The sequence below is a fragment of the Lynx canadensis genome, chromosome A3 (genome assembly GCF_007474595.2).
Source record: "Lynx canadensis isolate LIC74 chromosome A3, mLynCan4.pri.v2, whole genome shotgun sequence".
NCBI classification, from domain to species: domain Eukaryota; kingdom Metazoa; phylum Chordata; class Mammalia; order Carnivora; family Felidae; genus Lynx; species Lynx canadensis.
This window is the reverse complement of record NC_044305.1, coordinates 102,521,159-102,545,798: the sequence shown is the minus strand read 5'-3', so window position 1 is coordinate 102,545,798 and position 24,640 is coordinate 102,521,159. Positions and strand designations below refer to the sequence as shown.

Sequence of the window (24,640 nt, the reverse complement as noted above, 5' to 3'; positions counted from 1 at the left end):
TCTTCACTGGATTCTTTGTTTTTTGGGTGTTGAGTTTGATAAGTTCTTTACAGAACCTGGATACTAACCCTTTATCTGATATGTCATTTGCAAATATCTTCTCCCATTCCTTTGGTTGCCTTTTAGTTTTGCTGATTGTTTCCTTCTCTGTGTGGAAGTTTTTATTTTGATGAGATCCCAGTAGTTCATTTTTGCTTTTGTTTCCCTTGCCTCCAGAGACGTGTTGAGTAAGAAGTTGCTGCAGTCAAGATCAAAGAGGTTTTTGCCTGTGTTCTCTTAGAGGATTTTGACGCGCCCTGTCTTACATTTAGGTCTTTCATCCATTTTGAGTTTATTTTTGCGTATGGTGTAAGAAAGTTGTTCAGGTTCATTCTTCTGCATGTTGCTGTCCAGTTTTCCCAGCACCACTTGCTGAAGAGACTGTCTTTATTCCATTGGATATTCTTTCCTGCTTTGTCAAAGATTAGTTGACCATATGTTTGTGAGTCCATTTCTGGGTTCTCTATTCTGTTCCATTGATCTCAGTGTCTGTTCTTGTGCCTGTACCATACTGTCTTAATGATTACAGCTTTGTAGTATAGCTTCAAGTTTGGGATTGTGATGCCTCCTGCTTTGGTTTTCTTTTTCAAGATTGCTTTGGCTATTCAGGGTCTTTTCTGGTTCCATACAAATTTTAGGATTATTTGTTCTAGCTTTGTGAAGAATGCTGGTGTTATTTTGATAGCGATTGCATTGAATATGTAGATGGCTTTGGGTAGTATCGACATTTTAACAATATTTGCTCTTCCTTGAAGTGGCATTCTTGTTGTGGTTTTGAGGTATTGCCTTTAAGGAGAGAAATGCAATTTTCAGTTTTATTCTTTGATTTCTGATATTTTGAAAAAATATTTTATATTTTCAGTATGGAAAAAGAGACATGAATAGACATGCTGCAGATATTATTTTATTTTATTTTCTAATTATATTTAAATCCAAGCTAGTTAACTAACATATAGTGTGGTAATGGTTTCAGGAGTAGAATTTAGTGGCTTATTACTTACACGTAACACCCAGTGGTCATCCCAACAAATGCCCTCCTTGATGTCCATCACTCATTTAGCCTATCCCCCCCCACCAACACCCCTCCAGCAACCGTCAATTCTCTGTATTTAAGAGTCCCTTATGGTTTGCCTCCTTCTCTGTTTTTATTTTTTCTTCCCTTCCCCTATGTTCATCTGTTTTGTTTTTTAAATTCCTTATATGAATGAAATCATATATTTATCTTTCTCTGACTTATTTTGCGTAGCATAATACACTCTAGTTCCATCCGCATTGTTGCAAATAGCAAGATTTCATTCTTTTTGATGGCTGAGTAATATTCCATTGTATGTATATACCACATCTTCTTTATCCATTTATCATTCAGTGGATATTTGGGCTCTTTCCATAATTTGGCGATTGTCAATAGCACCGCTATAAACATTGGGGTGCATGTGCCCTTTGGAATCAGCATTTTTGTATCCTTTGGATAAATACCTAGTAGTGCAATTGTTGGGTCGTAGGGAAGCCCTATTTTAAATTTTTTGACTAACCTCCATACTGTTCTCCAGAGTGGCTGCACCAGTTTACATTCCCACCAGCAGTGCAAAAGAGATCCTCTTTCTCCACATCCTTGCCAACATCTGTTGTTTCCTGAGTTGTTCATTTTAGCCATTCTGACAGGTATGAGGTGGTATTTCATTATAGTTTTGATTTGTATTTCCTTGATGGTGAGTGATGTTGAGCATCTTTTTATGTGTCTATTAGCCATCTGGATGTCTTCTTTTGAAAAGTGTCTGTTCAAGTCTTTTGTCCATTTCTTCCCTGGATTATTTGTTTTTTGGGTTTTGAGTTTGATAAGTTCTTTACAGATTTTGGATACTAAGCCTTTATTGTATATGTCATTTGCAAATATCTTCTCCCATTCCGTCAGTTGCCTTTTAGTTTTGTTGGTTGTTTCCTTCACTCTGCAGATTTTTTATCTTGATGAAGTCCCAATAGTTCATTTTTGCTTTTGTTTACCTTGCCTCCAGAGACGTGTCAAGTAAGAAATTGCTGCGGCCAAGATCAAAGAGGTCGCTGCCTATTTTGTCTTCTAGGGTTTTGATGGTTTCCTGTCTACATTTAGGTCTTTCATCCATTTTGAGTTTATTTTTGTGTATAGTGTAAGAAAGCGGTCCAGGTTCATTCTTCTGCATGTCGCTGTCCAGTTTTCCCAGCACCATTTGCTGAAGAGCCTGTTTTTCATTGGATATTCTTTCCTGCTTTGTCAAAGATTAGTTGGCCATACATTAATGGGTCCACTTCTGGATTGTCTGTTCTGTTCTATTGATCTATGTGTCTGTTTTTGTGCCAGTACCATACTGTTTTGATGATTACAACTTTGTAATATAGCTTAAAGTTCAGAATGTGATGCCTCCAGCTTTGGTTTTCTTTTTCAACATTACTTTGGCTGTTCAGGGTCTTTTCTGGTTCCATACAAGTTTTAGAATTGTTTGTTCTAGCTCTGTGAAGAACGTTGGTGTTATTTTGATAGGGATTGTATTGAATATGTAGATTGGTTTGGGTAGTATTGACATTGTAACAGTATTTGTTCTTCTAATCCATGAGCATAGAATGTTTTTCTATTTTTCTGTCTTCAATTTCTTTCATAAGCTTTTTATAGTTTTCCATAAACAGATCTTTTACCTCTTCAGTTAGGTTTATTCCTAGGTATTTTATGTGTTTTGGTGCAATTGTAAATGGGATAGATTCCTTGATTTCTCTTTCTGCTGATTCATTCTTTGTGTATAGAAATGCAACCAATTTCTGTACGCTGACTTTATATCCTGCGACTTTGCTGAATTCACGTATCAGTTTTAGCAGTTTTTGGTGGAGTCTTTTAGGTTTTCCACATACAGTATCATGTTGTGTCAAAGAGTGAAAGTCTGATTTCTTACTTGCCAATTTGGATGTCTTTTATTTCTTTTTGTTGTCTGATTGCTGAGGCTAGGACAACACTATCTTGTATAACAGTGGTGAGAGTGGACATCCCTGTCGTGTTCCTGACTTAAGGAGGAAAGCTCTGTTTTTCCCCATTGAGGATGATATTAGCTGTGGGTCTTTTGGATATGGCCTTTATGATCTAGAGGTGTGTTCCCTCTGTCCCTACTTTCTTGAGGGTTTTTATCAAGAAAGGATGCTGTATTTTGTCAAATGCTTTTTCTGCATCTACTGAGAGGATCATGTGGTTCTTATTCTTTCTTTTATTAATGTGATTTATCACATTGATTTGCAGATATTGAACCAGCCCTGCATCCCAGGAATAAATTCCACTTAATTGTGGTAAATAATTCTTTTAGTGTATTGTTGGATTAGGTTTGCTAGTATCTTGTTGAGAATTTTTACATACATGTTCATCGGGGAAATTGGTCTGTAGTTCTTCTTTTTAGTGGGGTCTTTGTCTGGTTTTGGAATCAAATAGATTCCATAGAATGAGTTTGCAAGTTTTCCTTCCATTTCTTTTTTTGGAACAACTGCAAAAGAATAGATGTTAACTCTCAGATGTTTGGTAGAATTTCCCTGGAAAGCCATGGCCTTGAACTCTTGTTTCTTGGGAGAATGTTGATTACCGATTCAATTTCTTTACTGGTTATGAGTCTGTTTAAGTTTTCTGTTTCTTCCTGTTTCAGTTTTCATAGTTTATATGTTTCTAGAAATTTGTCCATTTCTTCCAGATTGCCCAATTCATTGGCATATAATTGGTTATAATATTCTCTTATTTTCATTTGTATTTCTGCAGTGTTGGTTTTGATCTCTCCTTTTTCATTCTTGATTTTATGTATTTGGGTCCTTTCCTTTTTCTTTTAGATATATCTGACTAGGGGTTTATCAATTTTTGTTAATTCTTTCAGAGAACCAGCTCCTGATTTCATTTATCTTTCTACTGTTTTTTTTTTTTTTAATTTCAATATCATTGTTTTCTGCTCTAACCTTTATTATTTCCCTTCTTTGCTGGTTTGGGGCTTTATTTCCTATTATTTTCCACCTCCTTTAGGTGTAAGGTTACGTTGTGTATTCAAGACATTTCATCCTTCTTTAGGAAGGCCTGGATTGCTATATACTTCCTTCTTATGACCTCCTTTGCTGCATCCCAGAGGTTTTGGACTATCATGTATTCATTTTCATTGACTTCTATGTACTCTTTAATTTCCTCTTTAATTTCTTGGTTAACCCACTCATTCTTTAGTAGGATATTCTTTAGTTTCCAAGTATTTGTGGTATTTCCAAATTTTTTCTTGTGGTTGATTTCAAGTTTCATAGTGTTGTAGTCTGAAAATATGCATGGCACAGTATTAATCTTTTTGTACTTGTTGAGGGCTGATTTGTGACCCAGTATGTGATCTGTTGGAGAATGTTCCATGTGCACTCAAGAAGAATGTGTGTTCTGCTGCTTTAGGATGAAATGTTCTGAATATATCTGTTAAGTCCACCTGGTCCAGTGTATCATTCAAAGCTATAGTTTCCATGTTGATTTTCTGCTTAGATGATCTGTCCATTGTTGTAAGTGGGGTGTTAAAGTCCTCTACCATAATGGTATTATTATCAGTGTGTTTCTTTATGTTTGTGACTAATTGATTAGTATATTGGGTTGTTCGAGTTGGGGGCATAAGTATTTACAATTGTTAGATTTTCTTGGTGAATAAACCCCTTAATTACAATATAGTGCCCTTCTTCATCTCTTGTTACAGTTTTTGTTTTAAAGTCTAGGTTGTTATGGTGCCTGGGTAGCTCAGTTGGTTAAGCGTCGGACTTTGGCTCAGGTCATGATCTTGTGATTTGTAGGTTCAAGCCCTGCATCGGGCTCTGTGCTGACAGCTCGGATCCTGGAGCCTGTTCCAGATTCTGTGTCTCCCTCTCTCTCTCTCTCTGCCCCTCCCCTGCTTGTGCTCTGTCTCTCTCTCTCAAAATAAATAAACGTTAAAAAAATTTTTTTTTAAAAAAAAAATAAATAAATAAAGTCTAGGTATCTGATAGAAGTACGGCTACTCCAGCTTTCTTTTGAAGTCCATTAGCATGATAGATGGTTCTCTATCCCCTTACTTTCAATCTGCAGATGTCTTTGGGTCTAAAGTGAACCTCTTGTAGGCCTATGCCACAAATTTCAAGTCTTTGAAAATCATACAGCATATATTTGTTTGCCACCACTGTCATAACAAAATATCCCAGACTAGTGGTTTAAATAGCAGAAGTTTATTTTCTAGTAATCTGGAGGCTAGAAGTGCCAGAGCAAGGTGTCAGCAGGGTTGGTTTTCTCTGAGGACCATAAGAGATAGATCAGTTTAGCCTCTCTTCCTTGCTTATTGATGGCCACCTTCTTGATGCCATGCATGGTCATTCTGCTGTGCATGTACACCCCTGTTATCTCTGTGTGTCCAAATTTCCTCTTCTAAGGACACCAGTAAGATTGGATCAGGGCCACCCTAGCAACTTCATTTTAACTTCATCACCTCTTTCAATGCCCTGTCTTCAAATACACTCACATTCTGAGGTATTGGGGGTTAGAGCTTTCACATACAAATTTTGTGACATCTATCTCTTTAAGTGCAAAAATTATTTGAAGTGTTTTAAATAGAAAAAAATTTAAACAATAGGATATACTTTATATTTTTCTTAGGCATGTTGTGTTATCTGAACAAAGTCTTCAGTATAAATCGCATTTTATGCTAGAAAAATCACGATGCTCTCAGGAACACTGGGGAGTATTCAGATCATTGTGCACCTATCTGAAAAACCCTAGACTTTCTGAGTTCTGGTTTCTGCTGGTCTGTTACAAGAAATTAGGAACACCAAATTAGGAAAAAGAATACAGCTCTGTAGACAGAGCTGTATTCTTTTTCCTAATTTGGTGTTCCTAATTTCTTATAGGCTTAGAAAAAAAAATACTGTGTTAGAGTTCTTTCTATTGCCTTTCATTATTCTGTTGCCTTCTTTATAGTTGAGGTTGCTCAATAACTATTGAATAAATGATGTTTATTATAATATCTTTTAAAATTTAAAAAGGATTATACTCTAGTTAATAATTTTATCTAGTTAGGTCAATATATCTGTATATTCAGTGTGTCTATTGATTTTGGAGTAAATGGAGCTGCCATTTCTCAGAATATTTTAATAGCTAGAATTATTTTTGTGCTTAATGACAAAGGTTTTAAATCCATTTAATATATCAAACACTGATGTGATACCTAAATTTCATCATTTGCAGTTAGATTTATCTTTTGGAAATATTCAACAGTTGGGGCGCCTGGGTAGCTCAGTTGGTTAAGCGTCCAACTTCAGCTCAGGTCTTGGTCTCACAGTTTGTGAGTTTGAACCCCACGTCCGGCTCTGTGCTGGCAGCTCAAAGCCTGGAGCCTGCTTCAGCTTCTGTGTCCCTCTGTCTCTGCCCATCCCCCGCTTATGCTCTGTGTCTCTGTCTCTCTCAAAAATAAATAAACATTAAAAAAAATTAAAAAAAAAAAGAAATACTCAACAGTTTTGTTGATTGTTTGCTGTGTAGAAACTTTGTATTTTGATGTAGTCCCAGTAGTTTATTTTTGCTTTTGTTTCCCTTGCCTCAGGAGACAGATCTAGAAAGATGTTATGGCTAATGTCAGAGAAATTACTGCCTATGCTCTCTTCTAGGATTTTTATGGTTTTAGGTTTCACATTTAGGTCTTTAATCCATTTTGAGTTTGTTTTTGTGTATGGTGTAAGAAAGTGGTCCAATTTCATTCTTTGGCATGTAGCTCTCCGGTTTTCCCAACACCATTTGTTGAAGAGACTTTTCCTATTGAATATTCTTGCCTCCTTTGTCGAAGATTAATTGATCATATAATTGTGGGGTTATTTCTGGGCTTTCTGTTTTGTTTATTGGTCTATGTGTCTACCTTTGTGCTGGTTCCATACTGTTTTGATTACTACAGCTTTCTTAGTAATATAAGCTGAAGTCTAGAATTGTGATCCCTCCAGTTATGTTTTTCTTTTTTTAAAATTATTTTTCAGAGAGAGAGAGAGAAAGAGTGGGAGAGGGACAGAGGAGGAGGGAGAGAATTTCAAACAGGCTCCATCCTCAGTGCGGAGCCTGACACTGGGCTTGATCCCACGACCCTGGGATCATGACCAGAGCCAAAGAGTTGCTCACTCAACTGAGCCACCCAGGCACCCCTCCAGTTTTGTTTTTCTTTTTCAAGATTTCTTTGGCCTATTTGAGTTCTTTGTGGTTCCATACAGATCTTAGGATTGTTTGTCCTAGTTCTGTAAAAAATGCTGTTGGTATTTTGATAGGGATTGTATTAAATGTGTAGGTTGCCTTGGGTAATATAGACATTTTAACAATATTTGTTCTTCCAGTCCATGAGCATGGAATGTCTTTCCATTTGCTTGTGTCATCTTCAGTTTCTTTTATCAGTGTTTTATAGTTTTCAGAGTACAGATCTTTCACCCCTTTGGTTAAGTTTATTCCTAGATATTTTATTATTTTTGGTGCAACTGTAAATGGGATTGTTTTCTTAATTTCTCTTTCTGCTGCTTCATTAGTGTATAGAAATGCAACGCTTTTTGTACATTGATTTTGTATCCATGATCTTACTGAATTCACTTATCAGTTCTAGTAGTTTTTTAGTGGTCTTTAGGGTTTTCTATATAGTATTGTGTCATATGCAAATAGTGAATGTTTTACTCCTTCCCTACGAATTTAGATACCTTTTATTCCTTTCTCTTGTCTGATTGCTGTGGCTAGGACTTCCAGTGCTATGTTGAATAAAAGAGATGAGAGTGGATATCCTTGTCTCGTTCCTGACCTTAGCAGAAAAGCTCTGTTTTTCCCCACTGAATATGTTCGCTGTGGGGTTTTCATATAAGTACTTTATTATGTTGAGGTATGTTCCTTGTAAACCTGCTTTGTTGAGGAATTTTTTCGTGAATGGATATTGTATTTATGTCAAATGCTTTTCCTGCATCTATTGAAATGATCATATTTTTTTCCTTTCTCTTACTGATGTGATGTATCATGTTGATTGATTTATGAATATTGAACTATCCTTGCATCCTAAGAATAAATCCCTCTTGAATGTGATGAATGATTTTTTTAACATTGTTGAATTCAGTTTGCTAAGATTTTATTGAGGATTTTTGCATCTGTGTTTATCAGAGATACCTGTGGTTCTCTTTTGGTTGTGTCTTTATCTGGTTTTAGAAGCAGGGTAATGCTGGCCTCATACAATGAATTTGTAAGTTTTCTTTCCTCTTTTGTTTTTTGGAGATGTTTGAGAGGAGTAGGTATTAACTCTAATTTATTTTATTTTTTTAATTTTAATTTTATTTTTTTAATTTATATCCAAGTTAGTTAGCATATAGTGCAACAATGATTTCAGGAGTAGATTCCTTAATGCCCCTTACCCATTTAGCCCATCCCCCCTTCCACAAACAGTAACCCTCTGTTTGTTCTCCATATTTAAGAGTCTCTTAAGTTTTGTCCCCCTCCCTGTTTTTATATTATTTTTGCTTCCCTTCCCTTGTGTTTATCTGATCTGTGTCTTAAATTTTTTTTATGTTTATTTATTTTTGAAGGAGACAGAGACAGAGCGTGAGGGGGGAGGGGCAGAGAGAGAGGGAGACACAGAATCTGAAGCAGGCTCCAGGCTCTGAGCTGTCAGCCCAGAGCCCGACGTGCGGCTCAAACCCATAAACCACGAGATCATGACCTGAGCCTAAGTCGGAGGCCCAGTCGACTGAGCCACCCAGGGGCCCCTGTTCTGTGTCTTAAAGTCCTCATATGAGTGAAGTCATATGATAATTGTCTTTCTCTGCCTGACTAATTTCGCTTAGCAATAATACCCTCTAGTTCCATCCACATTGCAAATGGCAAGATTTCATTTTTTCTGACTGCCGAGTAATACTCCATTGTAAATATATACCACATCTTCTTTAGCCATTCATCCATCGATGGACATTTGGGCTCTTTCCATACTTTGGCTGTTGTGTTAACTCTTCCTTAAATGTTTGGTAGAATTCACCTGTGAATCCATCTGGGCCCTGGACTTTTGTTTATTGGGAGTTTTTTGATTACTGAATGAATTTCATTGCTAATAATATGTCTGTCCCAATTTTCTGTTTCCTCCTGATTGTTTTGTTAGGTTCTATGTTTCCAGGAATTTATCCATTTCTTCTAGGTTGTCTAGTTTGTTGATGTATTTTTCACAATATTCTCTTACAGTCGTTTGTGTTTCTGTGGTGTTGGTTGTTATTCTCCTCTTCTGTTTCTGATTTTGTTTATGAGAGTCCTCTTTTTTTTTTTTTTAAATGAGTGACCAGAGATTTAATCAATTTTGTTAGCTTTTCAAAGAACCAGCTCCTGGTTTCATTGATATGTTGTTTTTTAGTTTCTATATCACTTATTCCCTTATCTTTATTATTTCCTTCTTTCTGCTGGTTTTAGATTTTATTTGTTCTTCCTTTTCTAACTTCTTGAGGCATAAGGTTAGGTTATTGAGATTTTTCTTGCTTCTTGAGGTAAGCCTGTATTGCTGTAAACTTCCCTCTTAGAACCACTTTTGCTGCCTCCCAAAGATTTTGGACTATTGTGTTTTCATTTTCAATTGTCTCTATGTTTTTTTTTTTTTATTATTATTTCTTTGATTTCTTGGTTAACCTGTTCATTGTTTAGTAGCATGTTATTTAACCTCTAGGTATTTGTGATCTTTCCAGAGGTTTTCTTGTGATTGATTTCTAGTTTCATTGTCTTGTGGTCAGAAAAGACACATTGATCTTTTTTAATTTGTTGAGATTTGTTTTGTGGCTTATATGTGATCTATTCTGGAGAGTGCTCTGTGTGCACTTAAAAAGAATGTATATTCTGTTTCAGGATAAAATGTTCTGAATATATCTATGAAATCCATTTGGTCTGGTATGTCATAGAATCACATTTTTTAATAAAAGGAAAAATAAGCACTGCTCAACTAAAAATTAATCTTCAACTTAATCTAAACAATTATTTTCATAGTACTTTTATAAAAAATTTGAGAAACACTGCCCTTTGGCTGCAATTCTTTTTTTTTTTAATTTTTTTTTTTTTTAACATTTATTTATTTTTGAGACAGAGAGAGACAGAGCATGAACAGGGGAGGGGCAGAGAGAGAGGGAGACACAGAATCTGAAACAGGCTTCAGGCTCTGAGCTGTCAGCACAGAGCCCGACGCAGGGCTCGAACTCACGGACCGTGAGATCATGACCTGAGCCGAAGTCGGACGCTTAACCGACTGAGCCACCCAGGCACCCCTTGGCTGCAATTCTTAATCCCCTTCTGAATTTCTGAAGTGCTAAATGAGACCAGTTTATAAATTTTTTATAAATTTTAAAAATACTACTTAAAACAAATCAGAAATCTAATACAATGTCTTCAAAATTTAAAATTGATGAGCTAATTGATTTGATATTTGTAGTTAACTATTTTTTTCTATTTTATAATTACTGAAGATCTTAATATTTCTCTATGTTTTATTAAAAACACTATTCTCATGTTGGTAATCTGCCAGGGTAGGCAGTATTTTTGCATTATATTTTAAATGTGCTAAGCTGGAGATGAATCATGGCCTCGGTTTTTGCTAGATCCTCAAATTGCAATTACGTGCATCTTTTCTTCCTTTCTTTTAAAAGATTGACAGAAGATATGATAGAACTAATAAAAAGTATTTTAGTGAATAGAGGTAGAATTGAATACCATTAAATAAAACTATAGGACTAAAATGTATTCTTATTTTTCATATGCTTTTAGTAAAATAAATATAAATAAAATTAATCATGTATAGTATAGTAAATAGTTTCCAACAGCAGTTTATTCACTAGATGTTTTTAAGTTTTAGAGAAATCCTTGTTAGACCTCAGAAATAAGAATATTCTTTTTCTAAAATTTCCACACATACAGTTTTTTTGTTAAGTATAAGATGCTTAAACTTGTCATTTGGGACAATGTTAGGAGAATATATATTTTCTCCTACCTCAAGCTATTTTACTGTATTTTCCTTATTTTCTTTTTTTTTTTTTTGAGTTCATTTATTCTGAAAGAGAGAGGAGGACACATGTGAGCAGGGGAGGGGCAGAGAGAGAGAGGGAGAGATAGAATCCCAAGCAGGCTCCACACTGCCAGTGCAGAGCCTGACAAAGGACTCTATCCCACGAACCGTGAGATGATGACCTGACCGAAAATCGAGAGTCAGACACCCAACCTATTGAGCCACCCAGGTACCCATATATTTTCCAAAAGATGTTTTCAACTTTTTAGAGAAGGAATTCATGTATAATGGTGTGGATTTTTAAGTATACTTTTGTGTACAAATACGGAGACACTGGACATGGAAAACAAAAAGGGAACAAAACACACTCATCAGCAAGGATCTGTGAACATTAATTATAATGTTTGATAATACCAGAGTAGCACTTGGCTTTTTGAACTTAGTTTTAAATACTGTCATAGACAAGTACTAGCCAAGAGTCAGAACTATAATTGTCTTTCCCCTTTTTTTCTCCAGATTTCTGGGGGGAAAAAAGATGTCCTGTGTTACTATCAATTCATTTATATAGCTGAAAAATCCTGATAACTATTGTCTATTTTCACTTAGCATGGACATTTATCAGGAAGCTACATGACATCAAAGAAGAGTCAACATAACAAAAAATTTAGAAGTAAAGAATATGATGAGTACAGTACCTACAGTGATGACAACTTTGGTACCTACAGTCAGGAAACAGAGGAAGATTTTGCCAGTCAGCTGAAACAATACAGACAAGCTAAAGAAACCTCAACGACTGCTTTAGGATCATTTTCTAAAGAACCAGGGAAAAAACAAAGAATGAAAGTTCAGCAAGGTAAGTGTGAAATTGTCGGGCTGTGTTTTAATATGGGAACCTTATTACAGCAGGTAGCAATGGAGTAAAAACTTAAATTTCTTAGTCCCTTCTCAAGATCGGCTTATTCCTGTGGTTCCCGAATTCTTTTTTCTTTAATTTTAGATTTTGAGGACAAACATCTACAAATATTTTAATCTGCATAGTATTTTAATATTTGAGTTAGAAAGATACCCTAATATTTTAAAAGTATATAAAAATGTAAAACAATTTTCCCATTACTTTTTTTCCCTTTCCTTGTATAATACCAGTTTACTGAAAAAATAGCCTACCTTTTTCAGTTGTTTCTGTTACTCCATGCATTGCTTTATATTTTAGACCTGTAAGGAGAGAATTCTAGGAAGCTATTCTTTTATTAGACTTTAAAAGATGGTGATCATCTTTGCTGTGCAAATGTACTTATACTTAGGATTATGGATATTCTTCAAGATTGGAAATAAGAACATAAACTAAAGAAATTTCTGGAGTGATCATCAATTCATCTGCTGTATTGAGGCACATGGTGCCTGGAGAGAGCATGGCAAGTTGCCATAGAAACTGTGGGTCACATAAGGGTCAGATCAACCTTAAGAACTGTCCACTCAATATCTGCTTCATGAAAACTGGAGTAAGATGAGGCTGAAGTCAAGCAGTGAGCACCCAAACCCTATGTTACTACACTTTAATTATTGTTGAAAAAAGGAATTAGTTAAGAGTAAATGTGGTAATTTTTATGACTTTATTTTTTCTTGATTTCTTAGCAAAATTCCTTTGAAAAATATGTATCCAGGCTTTGCTGACCTAAAAAGGAAAAGAATTTGCCTGTGCATATGCTATTGTAATTAGTAAGTTTGTTCCTGAAGTCTAGACATAGTGGTGTCAGGAATCATTCCACTTGGGGAATAAGGGAACATAGAGAGGTTTCGCTCATCCATTCCCACCTGGGGTTTTCCCTTTCAAGTTCTTCCTGTTTGCTCTGTTAAAGAATTGAGTATTCTTTTATTTTTGACATTCATTTCCTCCCCCTGAAATATGAAAGTAATACATGGCCAAATGCAGAAAACCTTTTCTGTGTGTGGAAACAATAACCCAACAAAGATCAAAGATAAAACAAAAGCAATTTGAATCCCTACACCCCAAAACAGTGACTATTAGTATATTTGATGTACATTCTTCCAGAATCTTTCTGACAGTTATTTTTAACAAAAAACTATGCATGCTGTTTAACTTGTTTTTTCCCTTAACTATGAAGTATATCTCATTCTTCCACTAACAAGTAGCTTTTAATGTCTGCATTCTATTCAATTAAATAGATATACGATAACTTGTTTCACAGAGTCTTAGGTTTGTGTAACAGTAACCACTTGAGATTTAAGTGCTACTTAACATTTAAGTTGCACCCAGGTTTTTTTTTTTTAATTCTGTGATTAACCATGCATATTTATACATGTCTCAGAAAACATCTTCACAAATACTTTTTAAGAATAAATTCTGAAATGCAGAATTGAGTCAAAAGATATAGCCACGCATTTGAAGAATTTTAATCCACATACCAAGGTTGATTTACAAAAAGTTGATAGACCAATTTTTTAACAGCATGCCAGTGTGTGAAAATGCCAGTTTCTCCAAATCCCTACCAACCCTATTCTTTGAAAAGGTGAAAATTGATGTTATTTAAAATTTTTAATTTCTTTGACTCTTTTTGATAAAAACATTTTTTTCATATATTTATTGCTGTTTTGTAGGTTTAAGATCACGTAATACGTAAGAAAATATTAGTTCTATGGGACTTTGGTAAAATGAGAAATACTCTGTATTCTATCCTAATGTTTAATTTTGGTAATTTTAGATACTTTTAATACCAAGTTTTTAAAAAGTAAGACAAGTAAATTTTACTTGGAAATATATGTGATATCTATTCAAAATTATCACTAGAAACTCAATTTGGTCAAGTTAATCAACTATCTATAATGTCTTCCTTAGGGATGAATATAATGTTTAATTCTCTGAAAAACTGTTTTCTTATTCTAAGGAAAATTAAAAAGAACAAAACTAGATTTAACTTCTCTAGTCATGTGTATTGTGCCTTGCTTTCTTATTATCATTAACATCCCTTAAAAAGAAAAAAATGAAAAGCAATACCCAGAAAGTAAAATGGAAAAACTTAATTAATATTTTTCATTGAATCTAGAGAGAAAGAAAAAGACACTGTATATTATATACTATTTAAAAATATGCTGTTCCTTATAAGCTAATAGATTGACAGTTGCGTTGTTTTTCTGTAATATTTGAAGTACATTTTAACTCTTTTAGGTATTGAACAGAGGGTTAAAAGTTTTAATGTTGGTCGTGGACGTGGTTTGCCGAAGAAAATCAAACGCAAAGACCGTGGGGGAAGAACCAATAAAGGGCCTAATATTTTTTCAGGAATGGATGACTTTCAAGAGGTACTAGTTTTAACCTATTTGGCTGCAGAGAAATCACTGTGATTGTAATGCTACTTTCCTAGTAAATGAAAATTCTCTAGCTAAGATCAAATGAGTTTAAACAGATTCTTAAAAAAATAATTAAAGAATTGTTTTAATAGTCATGATACAAGTATAGAGATGCAAATTTAGGTCACCTTGAAATAAAATGGATGTGTTTGAAAGCACCTTAAAATAAAATTGGTATCGGGGCGCCTGGGTGGCGCAGTCGGTTAAGCGTCTGACTTCAGCCAGGTCACGATCTCGCGGTCCGGGAGTTCGAGCCCCGCGTCAGGCTCTGGGCTGATGGCTCGGAGCCTGGAGCCTGTTTCCGATTCTGTGTCTCCCTCTCTCTCTGCCCCTCCCCCGTTCATGCTCTGTCTCTCTCTGTCCCAAAAATAAATAAACGTTAAAAAAAAAAAGTTTAAAAAAATAAAATAAAATAAAATAAAATTGGTATGTCAGAAAACAAAAATGTATGGTCGATTAGTTCTCTGCTGTATTTTCCTTTCCTAGGAGTCATTTTCCCCAGATGCAAATGGAACTAAAATGCTAATAGCTTAATATGTAGCAGGGCTGATAAGAAGGGAGATACTGTAGTGGTAAATTAACTTAGTAAAACTGAAAGCATTGAAAGAGAGGAAAAGAGATATAAATGGTTGGAAAGATGAATTTGTGTACCTTGTGTTTGGTAGATATTGAATAAATATGTGTTGAATTGAACTCTGAACATGTACATTTCAGCCTTTTGGCAACTCTGGATTAAAGTGGCCCAATTTCAGTATTCTGTCACTGTTCCAGTAAGATTGATTGGATTATACAGAGCAAGGGTAGATTATTAAAAGCTGCAACCTTAAGTGGGAACAAAGTGATAGCAATGTATTGTAATTTGAAAATGCTTGGTTTTCTGATGTCTGGGTTTAAAGATAATGGGCACAGATTTCTTAATATGTATTCGTTAGTACACTATTTAGGGAGATGTTAATAAGTATGAGCTAAAAAAAAAAAGAAGTTCAGGCCCAGGTAAATTAGTGAAACCCAACACATACCACTCTACCACTGATGTTCTCAGTTAACATTAATGTATTAAAGGCTCCTTGGGGCACCTGGGTGGCTCAGTCGGTTGAGCGTCCGACTTCGGCTCAGGTCATGATCTCATGGTCCATGGGTTCTAACCCTGCGTCAGGCTCTGTGCTGACAGCTCAGAGCCTGGAGCCTGCTTTGGATTCTGTGTCTCCCTCTCTCTCTGCCCCTCCCCCATTCATGCTCTGTCTCTCTGTCTCAAAAATAAATAAATGTTAAAAAAAAATTTTTTAATGTATTAAAGGCTCCTTGCAAGTTAGATATAAAAAAATCCTGTTTTACTTTGTTCAATCCACTGTTTTCAAATTTTACTTAACCCTAAACTCACTCCTTCACCCCACCCACATTTATTAACATTCACTGAACCACTCACTGTTCCATGGAATAGCAGCTTTGGAAACAAGCTTGGAATTTCTGAGTAATTATAACCTGTCTATCCATCTTCCTAGACTCCCCTAGAATGTGCTGCTTTCCCTAGACTAAATTAATGTGAATACTTTCTACAGTAAGTTTTCTCCTATAACCAATACCTACATGCTATACCTGGAAAAAAAAAAATTAGCTTCCAAGAAAGTGTGGCTTTGAACAAGTTACTACCTGTCTCTGAGTTTCAATTTGCTTAATCTGTAAAATGAAAGTATGGAATTAAATTAACTCTAAGGAGCCCTTCAAGCACTGACATATTATTTTTTTTGTTTTTTGTTTTTCAGTGTTTGTTTATTTTTGAGAGAGAGACAGAGCGTGAGCGGGGAGGGTCAGAGAGAGGGGAGACAGAATATGAAGTAGGCCCCAGGCTCTGCCCAAGCTGTGAGTACAGAGCCTGACCCAGGGCTTGAACTCACAAACCTTGAGATGACCTGAGCCATTGTTAGACGCTTAACTGACTGAGCCACCCAGGCACCCCAAGCACTGACATTTTGGTGTTTACTGATCTGGACTGCAACTAAAAGATGCTTTATCATGGTATAGAAAATCAGAATAAATTCTTTCTTTTACATTAATCAGATTTAGAATATTTTTCCTTTTGTTTATTAAGGTTAAAATGTTATCAACTGTTTCAGTTTATTGGCTGTCAAGAGAGATTTCTTCTTATTCCAGAAACAGCCAGGAGAGTGCCAGAGCCCAAGCATGTAGCTTATGTTTGGGAGTAGTCTAGGGGAGACCTATTCAGGATAGAGTGAACATGGTAAAGTGGCCAATATAGATCCATCCTTTCCAAGGAGTGTAAGATCTTCCTAAAGCCAGATAAACTCACAGATACTTGTATGTTCACACAGTCTTGAAAACTCAAGGGTAGTCACAGAACAAGCAAATTTTTGATGGATTTGAAAGACTTATTTATTCTGTTAGCCATAAAGCATCTAAATTTTTTTGTCTTTATAACAGCTGTTAAATTTTCTGTAAACATATATTATTTTACTGGTAGATCCTTTCATTTCCTCTTCTTTATATATTTAAAAAATATTTATGCTTGTTTTCCTTATACCAGTGTAATACATCTTCTAGAGTAAATTTTAAAATAACCAAGTAGATAGTTTAGTTTTCTCCCTCTCCCTCCATTTTTCCTTTCTCTTCCTCTTTTCTTGAATTGTGTTTTCTTAGAGGTAATGTGATACAGTGCAGAGAGTTCTATCTAACCTGCCTGCTCACTCACCATATGACCCTTGGCAAGTCACTAATTTCTCTAATCTTCAGTTTCTATACTTGTCCAGTGAGGGTGCCAAACTAGATGACTGATTCTTCCAGCTCTTACATTACAAGTGATCTTTAAGGGTAGAGGACATTCATGTTGCTTCTGTAGATTCAGACGTAAAAGATCAGATCTTCTAGGCACTTTATTTTGTCCTAAAATTTTATTGTTAAAGTTAGATTTTCTGGAATATCATGATTATAATTAGATTTCTCACAGTTATGGATACTGAGATACTTTCTACTTTTTTACCAAACTAAAGAACAAAACGGAAAAAACCACTATCCTCTATTACAACAATGAGGCATATCATTAGAAAGTAACATAGAATGAGTTATTAATGAAATAAAGGTGCAACTTGGTGTGTTTTTCAGGGTGTTTGGGTGGGTTTTTTTGGTGATTACCTAATTTTTTACTTTTTAATTTCAGAGTTATATTCTTCAAACTGGCCCATTGATTTTGTGTAATGCATTCTCCTTGGCTTCCTATTTTATTATAGCCACGATTCTTTGTAGAGAAGGCATATATGAGCTGGTCATTTATATCTACTTGTTCTAAGTGAACCTAGAAATAGAAAATGTTTGTGAGTCAAATCTACATAAATTTAAGACAGTTTAAATGGTTCTGTCATAGTATATTATAAGCAATTTCATTGCGTTTCCCTGGGGCAATTTGATTATGCTCTTATTTTTTAAAAGAACCTATAGGATTGTCTGTTTTCTTGGTATTTTTGTACTTTTTTCCCCCAAGAATTCCTACAGTAAAGCATATTTCAAATGCAAGTGCTGAGGATCAGATTTCAGTCTAGCCATCTCTTGCCTCAAGTGTTTGCTGGAAATCTCCTATTTCCAGTAGGTTGTGTTTTGTTCTCCATCTCCAGCAAACTGAGGGAAAGGGAAACAAATCAAATTATAAGAGCAAGTAGCTATTGACTTCTGTATGCCAAGCATGGTGCATACCGGGTGTTTGAAAAATAGCGTTGCTTTTTTTTTTTTTTTTTTTAATTTTTTTTTTAACGTTTATTTATTTTTGAGACAGAGAGAGACAGAGCATGAACGGGGGGAGGGGCAGAGAGAGAGGGAGACACAGAATCAGAAACAGGCTCCAGGCTCTGAGCCATCAGCCCAGAGCCTGACGCGGGGCTCGAACTCACGGACCGCAAGATCGTGACCTGGCTGAAGTCGGACGCTTAACCAACTGCGCCACCCAGGCGCCCCAAAATAGCGTTGTTTTATAGAGTTCATGAATCTTAAGTCCTTAGCATGGCTAAGCATCATACTCTTGTTAACAAATCAATCTTGTACTCCTAGCGAAAGTTGAATAGGGAAAAAAAAAAAAAGTTGAATAGGGGTTAAAGGAGAACTAAGGAAACATGTAGGGCTGTGAGATTTTCTACAATACATTTCTTTCTGTTTTGTTTTGTTTTTTAATTTAAAAGCTAAAGGAAATATATCCTTTCTCTTTTGCTTAAAGGAAGTACAAACATAATTCAAAAAATCTCTAATTTTTTTAGGAGTACACCTAGAGACATATACTCTTAAATGTGGGGGTATATTCTTTTAGTCTTTTTTCTTTTTTATTCTTCAGTCTTTTTTTATTATAAAATTGGGATCAGTTTTTCACTTAGTAAAGTATTATGTGCATTTTCTTTCTTTCTTTTTTTAAATGTCTATCAATTTTGAGAGAGCGAGAGTGTACAAGGGGCAGAGAAAGAGGGAGAGAAAGAGGGAGGGAGAGAATCCCAAGCAGGCTCCATGCTGCCAGTGCAGAGAGAATGCAGGGCTCTATCCCATGTACAGCAATACCATGATGCAAGCTGACATTAAGAGTGGGACGCTTAACCAACTGAGCCACCCAGACACCCCTATGAACATTTATGTCCCCAAATTGTCTCTCCATCTCATCAGTTTTTAAAATTTTTTTAATGTTTTTATTTATTTATTTTTATTTATTATTTATTTTTTTTTAATTTTTTTTTTTTCAACGTATTTATTTTGGGACAGAGAGAGACAGAGCATGAACGGGGGAGGGGCAGAGAGAGAGGTAGACACAGAATCGAAAACAGGCTCCAGGCTCCGAGCCATCAGGCCAGAGCCCGACGCGGGCTCGAACTCATGGACCGCGAGATCGTGACCTGGCTGAAGTCGGGACGCTTAACCGACTGCGCCACCCAGGGCGCCCCAGTTTTTATTTATTTTTTGAGACAGAGAGATACAGAGCATGAGCAGGGAGGGGCAAGAGAGAGGGAGACACAGAATCTGAAGCAGGCTCCAGGCTCTGAGCTGTCCAGCACAGAGCCTGACATGAGGCTCGAACTCACAGACTGTGAGACCATGACCTGAGCTGATGTCGACACTTAACCAGCTGAGCCACACAGGCGCCCCTCCATCTCATCAGTTTTAATGATTACATAGTAGTCTACCAGTGATAGGTATTTAACTGGTCTTCTTATCTGGGATGTGTAGGGTATTTCTAGATTTTTGTTTGTTTGTTGTTTTATCATGTAAGTAATTCTGCAGTAGTTATTTTGTGAATAAATATATGTGTGCCTCCCTGATGATTCCCTCAGAATACTCCTGAAAAGTACAAATTCTGTGTCCTAACAATATGGATATTATAAGTCTTTTATAACATAGCTATCAAGAATAATATGAGAGTGCACACTTTATCATACCTTTGCCACACTGAGTATTATTGTTAATTTTGCAAGCTTTTTATCTTTAAAAAGTAGTTGTACATCCTCATTAAAATAGAAATAGGGTTATTTGAACCACTAGTAGCAATAAGCAGTGTATTAGAAACATAAATCCAAATAATGATAGCATGCTGAATGTCCAGTCTTGGCCACTTTAGGTTGTAATTACACTGCTTTCTCATCCATTTGACTATCCATTTTAATACCTTTATATTTGTATGTTGTATTCAAATGAATTGTTTTTTTCTCACAGTATATAAACCAGCGAAAGAAATGGAAGGTTATGACTCAGGAATTCATTATCAGCACACAGTGGAACACAAAGGAAAACAAATCTGTAAATACTTTTCTGGAAGGGAGATGTATTAAGGTAAATTTATAGTGATATCTCATGAGTCATTTTAACTTCCAAAATAATCTTTAAAATTTAGTCTTTTGGGGGTGATTAGGTTTTTCATTTCTCATATAGTTGTAATAAAGCTATTTCTTTGAAATGTATCTTGCATGGAAATACTGTACCACAGAGCTCATTTAATTATATTCTGGGACAGTAATATACTTTGTTAAATCAGGTTTTATTTAACAAACACATAATCTGACTATGTGGCAAGTACTGTTCAAAGTGGATCACTAATATTAACGTTTTAATCTTTACGCAAACCTATGAAGTAGTTACTGTTATTCTCCCCACTTTATTTTATTATTATTTTTTTAAGTTTTTTTTTATTTCTTTTGAGAGAGAGAGAGAGAGTAAGTGGGGAGGGGCAGAGAGAGACAGGGAGACAGAATCCCAAGCAGGCTCTGAGCTGTCAGCTCAGAGCCTGAAGCAGGTTCAGTCTCACAAACCATGAGATGATGGCCTGAGCTGGAACCAAGAGTCTTACTGACTCAGCCACCCAGGCACCTCATATTTTCCCCACTTTAAACGTGGCCAACCAGGAGATTAATTAAGTGGACCACAGTAGCTCAGCTAGAAATGGTGAGTGCTGGTAGAGCCAGGCAGTAGCCTCTGAGGCCACGCTCACTGTGCTGCCTCTGTACATGGCCACATCCACGGTCTTGGGCAAGGATTCAAGGGATTGTTTGAATTATTATTAGCTCGTTATTTAAAGACTGAAGATGTGTCCATAGTTCTACCATGAAATACGATAGAGAAAATTCATGTTTCTCTTTTTCCTCTCTTTTTTTTGTTTTTCTTTTTGTGACAGGGAGATCATGTAAATTGATCATGATGCAGAGTTGGAGAAGAGAAAGAGATCTGCAAATTTTATTTACAAGGATATTGTACCAAAGGAGAGAACTGCATTTATATGCATAATATCCTTTATTAAAAATATGTTAACCAAAATATTGAGGTTGTAAAACATTACTGAGGTATTTATTTATTTATTTATTTATTTATTTATTTACATTACTGAGGTTTTTTAAAAATCCTAGGTACAACCTCTACAGGCTACTTTGGTTGTAAATTTAAAATAGCACATTACATAAACCAAGTCTAGGTAGCCTTTGTGCTTCGAAAGGGCAAACTGAGGTATTCTTTAGGAAAATAAGATAACTTCCCTTTGGAAAAGAAAATCTGTGAACTAAAGGTACTTTATATTTAATATACTCAGCTTATAAGTATTTCAAGCAACTGTACTTCCTAAAGGAGTAGTTGGCAAACTGTTTATTCTATGACTTAATTATTTTACTTATGAATATAAGTATTAAATTATTATTGTTGAACATTATAAAACCGAAGTCTCATCAAATCTTATCACACAGTGACAAACACAGTACATTCTTCCCTATTTCTCTTTGGATATCTATACATTTAAATTGTAACTCCTGTCCCCACTCAAATTGGTATTTCATTATACATAATTCTTCTTTTAAAAAAATTTATATATATCTATATCTTTGTGTCTATCTATATCTAAATCTCATGAATCTTTCCATGTTAACTGCCCCCCATTATGTTGCTGGTTATTCATTACCATTTATAACTAATGGAGCCTTTCCTCCCTGATTTGAAACTCCATCTTCATCATAGATGAAGTGTTTACATGTATGTTTTTGGTTTTGTTCTGGACTTTCTGTTGGGCTCCATGGATCTGTTTGCCCTAATGTCTGTGTTGCTTTGCTGTGATTATTTCTGTCTTGCCAGCAAACTGATATTTCACAGATCCTCACATTTATTTCTTCCACCTAAAATTTAAAATAGTCTTGTGTAGGTCAAAAAATAATATTAACAAATTAAGTAAAAAAATCCCTTTTTATCATAGAGCTAAATATAAAAAGTGAAACCATACAAATCAAATGATTTTTATGAATGGATTCCTTCATAATCCAGAAGAGTAGAAAACTTTCCCAAGTCTGACTTAAAATCCAGAAGCAATAAAAGATTGAAAATTTGCACAAAAATTTTTAAACTTGCATGACAAAAATATGACCTCTGTAGCCAAAGATAAATAATAAAATGAGAAAAATTATTTGCAACTTACATCACTTACAGAGAGATAACAGCCTTAATACATGAGTTTCTAAAAATTGAGAAGAAAAATGAGCAAGACATACAGATAATTCATAGAGAAATGCAGATGTTCCCAAAATGTTATAAAAAGACGCTCCATCCTGTTCATAATATAATGTATGTCGAGATACCATTTGTATCTTCCAGATTTGCAAAAATTAAAAGTGAGAGCAAGGTTTGTTAGCAAGGCTGTGAAAAAACAGATGACATTCCAACTTTGTGGTAAGAATGCAAAATTGTTCACGCCTATAGATGGGAGCTTGGCAGGCTCTGGCAAAATTACATGTGAATTCACCCTTTTCTAATTGGTCTGGGCAGTGATTACTGATGGCTGCTAAACTCATTAGGTGAAATGTTGGTGAGCAACTTTATAATTGGTAGATTGGGCTGACAGCACTGGGGCTGACTGCTTGGTCTTAACCTCACTAAAAAAAGCCAACTATACGTTAAATGCCTCCTAATACGATGCAGTACAGAGTGTTTAAACACCATCTATTGACAAATAGTAAAATTAACAAATGATGCAAAAATCAAGGAGAACTTCTAGAGATCAATAAAGGAAATTTGAGAGGTCTATTAACTGGATGCAATTTATGGATCATGTTTGGATCCTGATGTGAATAAAGCAGTTATAAAAAGACATTTTTTGGAAACAGTCTGGAAAATTTGTGTATTGACAGTATCACATGAAATTAATGCGTTAATTTTTTTAGATTGATGGTAAGGTTGTGATTGCTAAGAAAAATATTCCTTATCCATTTGAAATAAATTTGGAAACATTTTCTGATGTAATGTATTTGGAATGTGCTGTGTTTCATATACTCCAGTGTTTGTGGGGAGAGTCGAGAAGAGAGTATAGGAGTGATAAAGATCTCACAGAATACCAAATGATGAAAATTGTTGAACCTACATGGCCAGCAGGAGGGAGCTCATTTTCTCTCTACTTTGGTACATGTTTGATAATTTTCAAGTTGACTTTTTTTAATCCTAAGTAATCTCACTCTTCATGGATAACCATGCTAACAATATGGTGTGAAGCCTTTAAGATTTTTTTTCCATGCTGAGGTATGTATGTATGACTGGATGTATATATGTATATATTTTTACACATAATTTTTTACAAAAACGTTATCCAGCTATGGTTGTTAAGGTTGTATTTTTTTTAATTTAATATTTATACCTTTAGTTGATACGGATTATTTTTTAATGTGTGATGTGCAGTAAGGACCTTATTTTTTTTCCAGATGGTTACACTTATTGTCTCATCTTCACTGATTTAAAATGGCATCTTGACCAGATCTACCTCTATACTACTATTACACATTGTGCTGTTTGATTTTTCCCCTCTATAATAGTATATTTGATATGTAGAAGGACAAATAATCCTCCTTTCTCTATCAAAATGTTATAATAAATTTGACTTACTCAAGAAAAGGAAATCTTTTTAAGATTTGGCATATTTCTTTAGAAACCAAACACGTTATTGAAATAAAAGCTTTCAGCCTATTCTTACATTTTCCCCATAGGGTTATGTCATCTGTAAATAATAATAATTACTTCTTTTATCACATTTAAGCTTCTTTAAATTTTTTTTTTCAACGTTTATTTATTTTTGGGACAGAGAGAGACAGAGCATGAACGGTGGGGGGGGGGGGGGGGCAGAGAGGGGGAGACACAGAATCGGAAACAGGCTCCAGGCTCTGAGCCATCAGCCCAGAGCCTGACGCGGGGCTCGAACTCACGGACTGTGAGATCTTGACCTGGCTGAAGTCGGACGCTTAACCGACTGCGCCACCCAGGCGCCCCTAAGCTTCTTAATTTTCATTATATTGGCTACACTTCCAGCATGATGTTCAACAGTAGTGATTGTGACAGACATAATACGTGTTTTAATGATCGTGCTTTTTTGCTTTGGCTTGTGGCTGTAGGTTTTTATTTGTTTGTTTTTGTTTTTAAGATTTTATTTTTAAGTGAATTCTAACACCTAATGTGGGGCTCAACAATAGAACCCTGAGATTGAGGTACCCATACTCCATCGACTGAGTCAGCCAGGCACCCCTTGTGACTATAGTTCTAAGATACATTTTTTTATGTTTATTTATTTTTGAGAGAAAGAGAGAGAGAGCGGGGGGGGGGGGGGGCAGAGAGAGGAAGGCACAGAATCCAAAGCAGGCTCCAGGCTCTGAGCTGTCAGCACAGAGCCTGATGCAGGCTCAAACTCACAGACTGTGAGATCATGACTTGAGCCGAAGTCGGACACTTAACCAACTGAG

General features: G+C 35.5%; 1 protein-coding gene across 1 annotated transcript in view; it reads left to right on the top strand.

The window, feature by feature from the left end:
• ZC3H6 (zinc finger CCCH-type containing 6) overlaps positions 1–24,640 on the top strand; it is a 75,059-nt gene that overhangs the window by 34,167 nt on the left and 16,252 nt on the right. Inside the window, 7 exon segments of the mRNA XM_030311130.1 lie at positions 11,655–11,901; positions 14,233–14,366; positions 20,106–20,151; positions 20,154–20,197; positions 20,199–20,223; positions 21,060–21,098; positions 21,101–21,169. Of these exon segments, the coding sequence (XP_030166990.1) occupies positions 11,655–11,901; positions 14,233–14,366; positions 20,106–20,151; positions 20,154–20,197; positions 20,199–20,223; positions 21,060–21,098; positions 21,101–21,169 (604 nt within the window).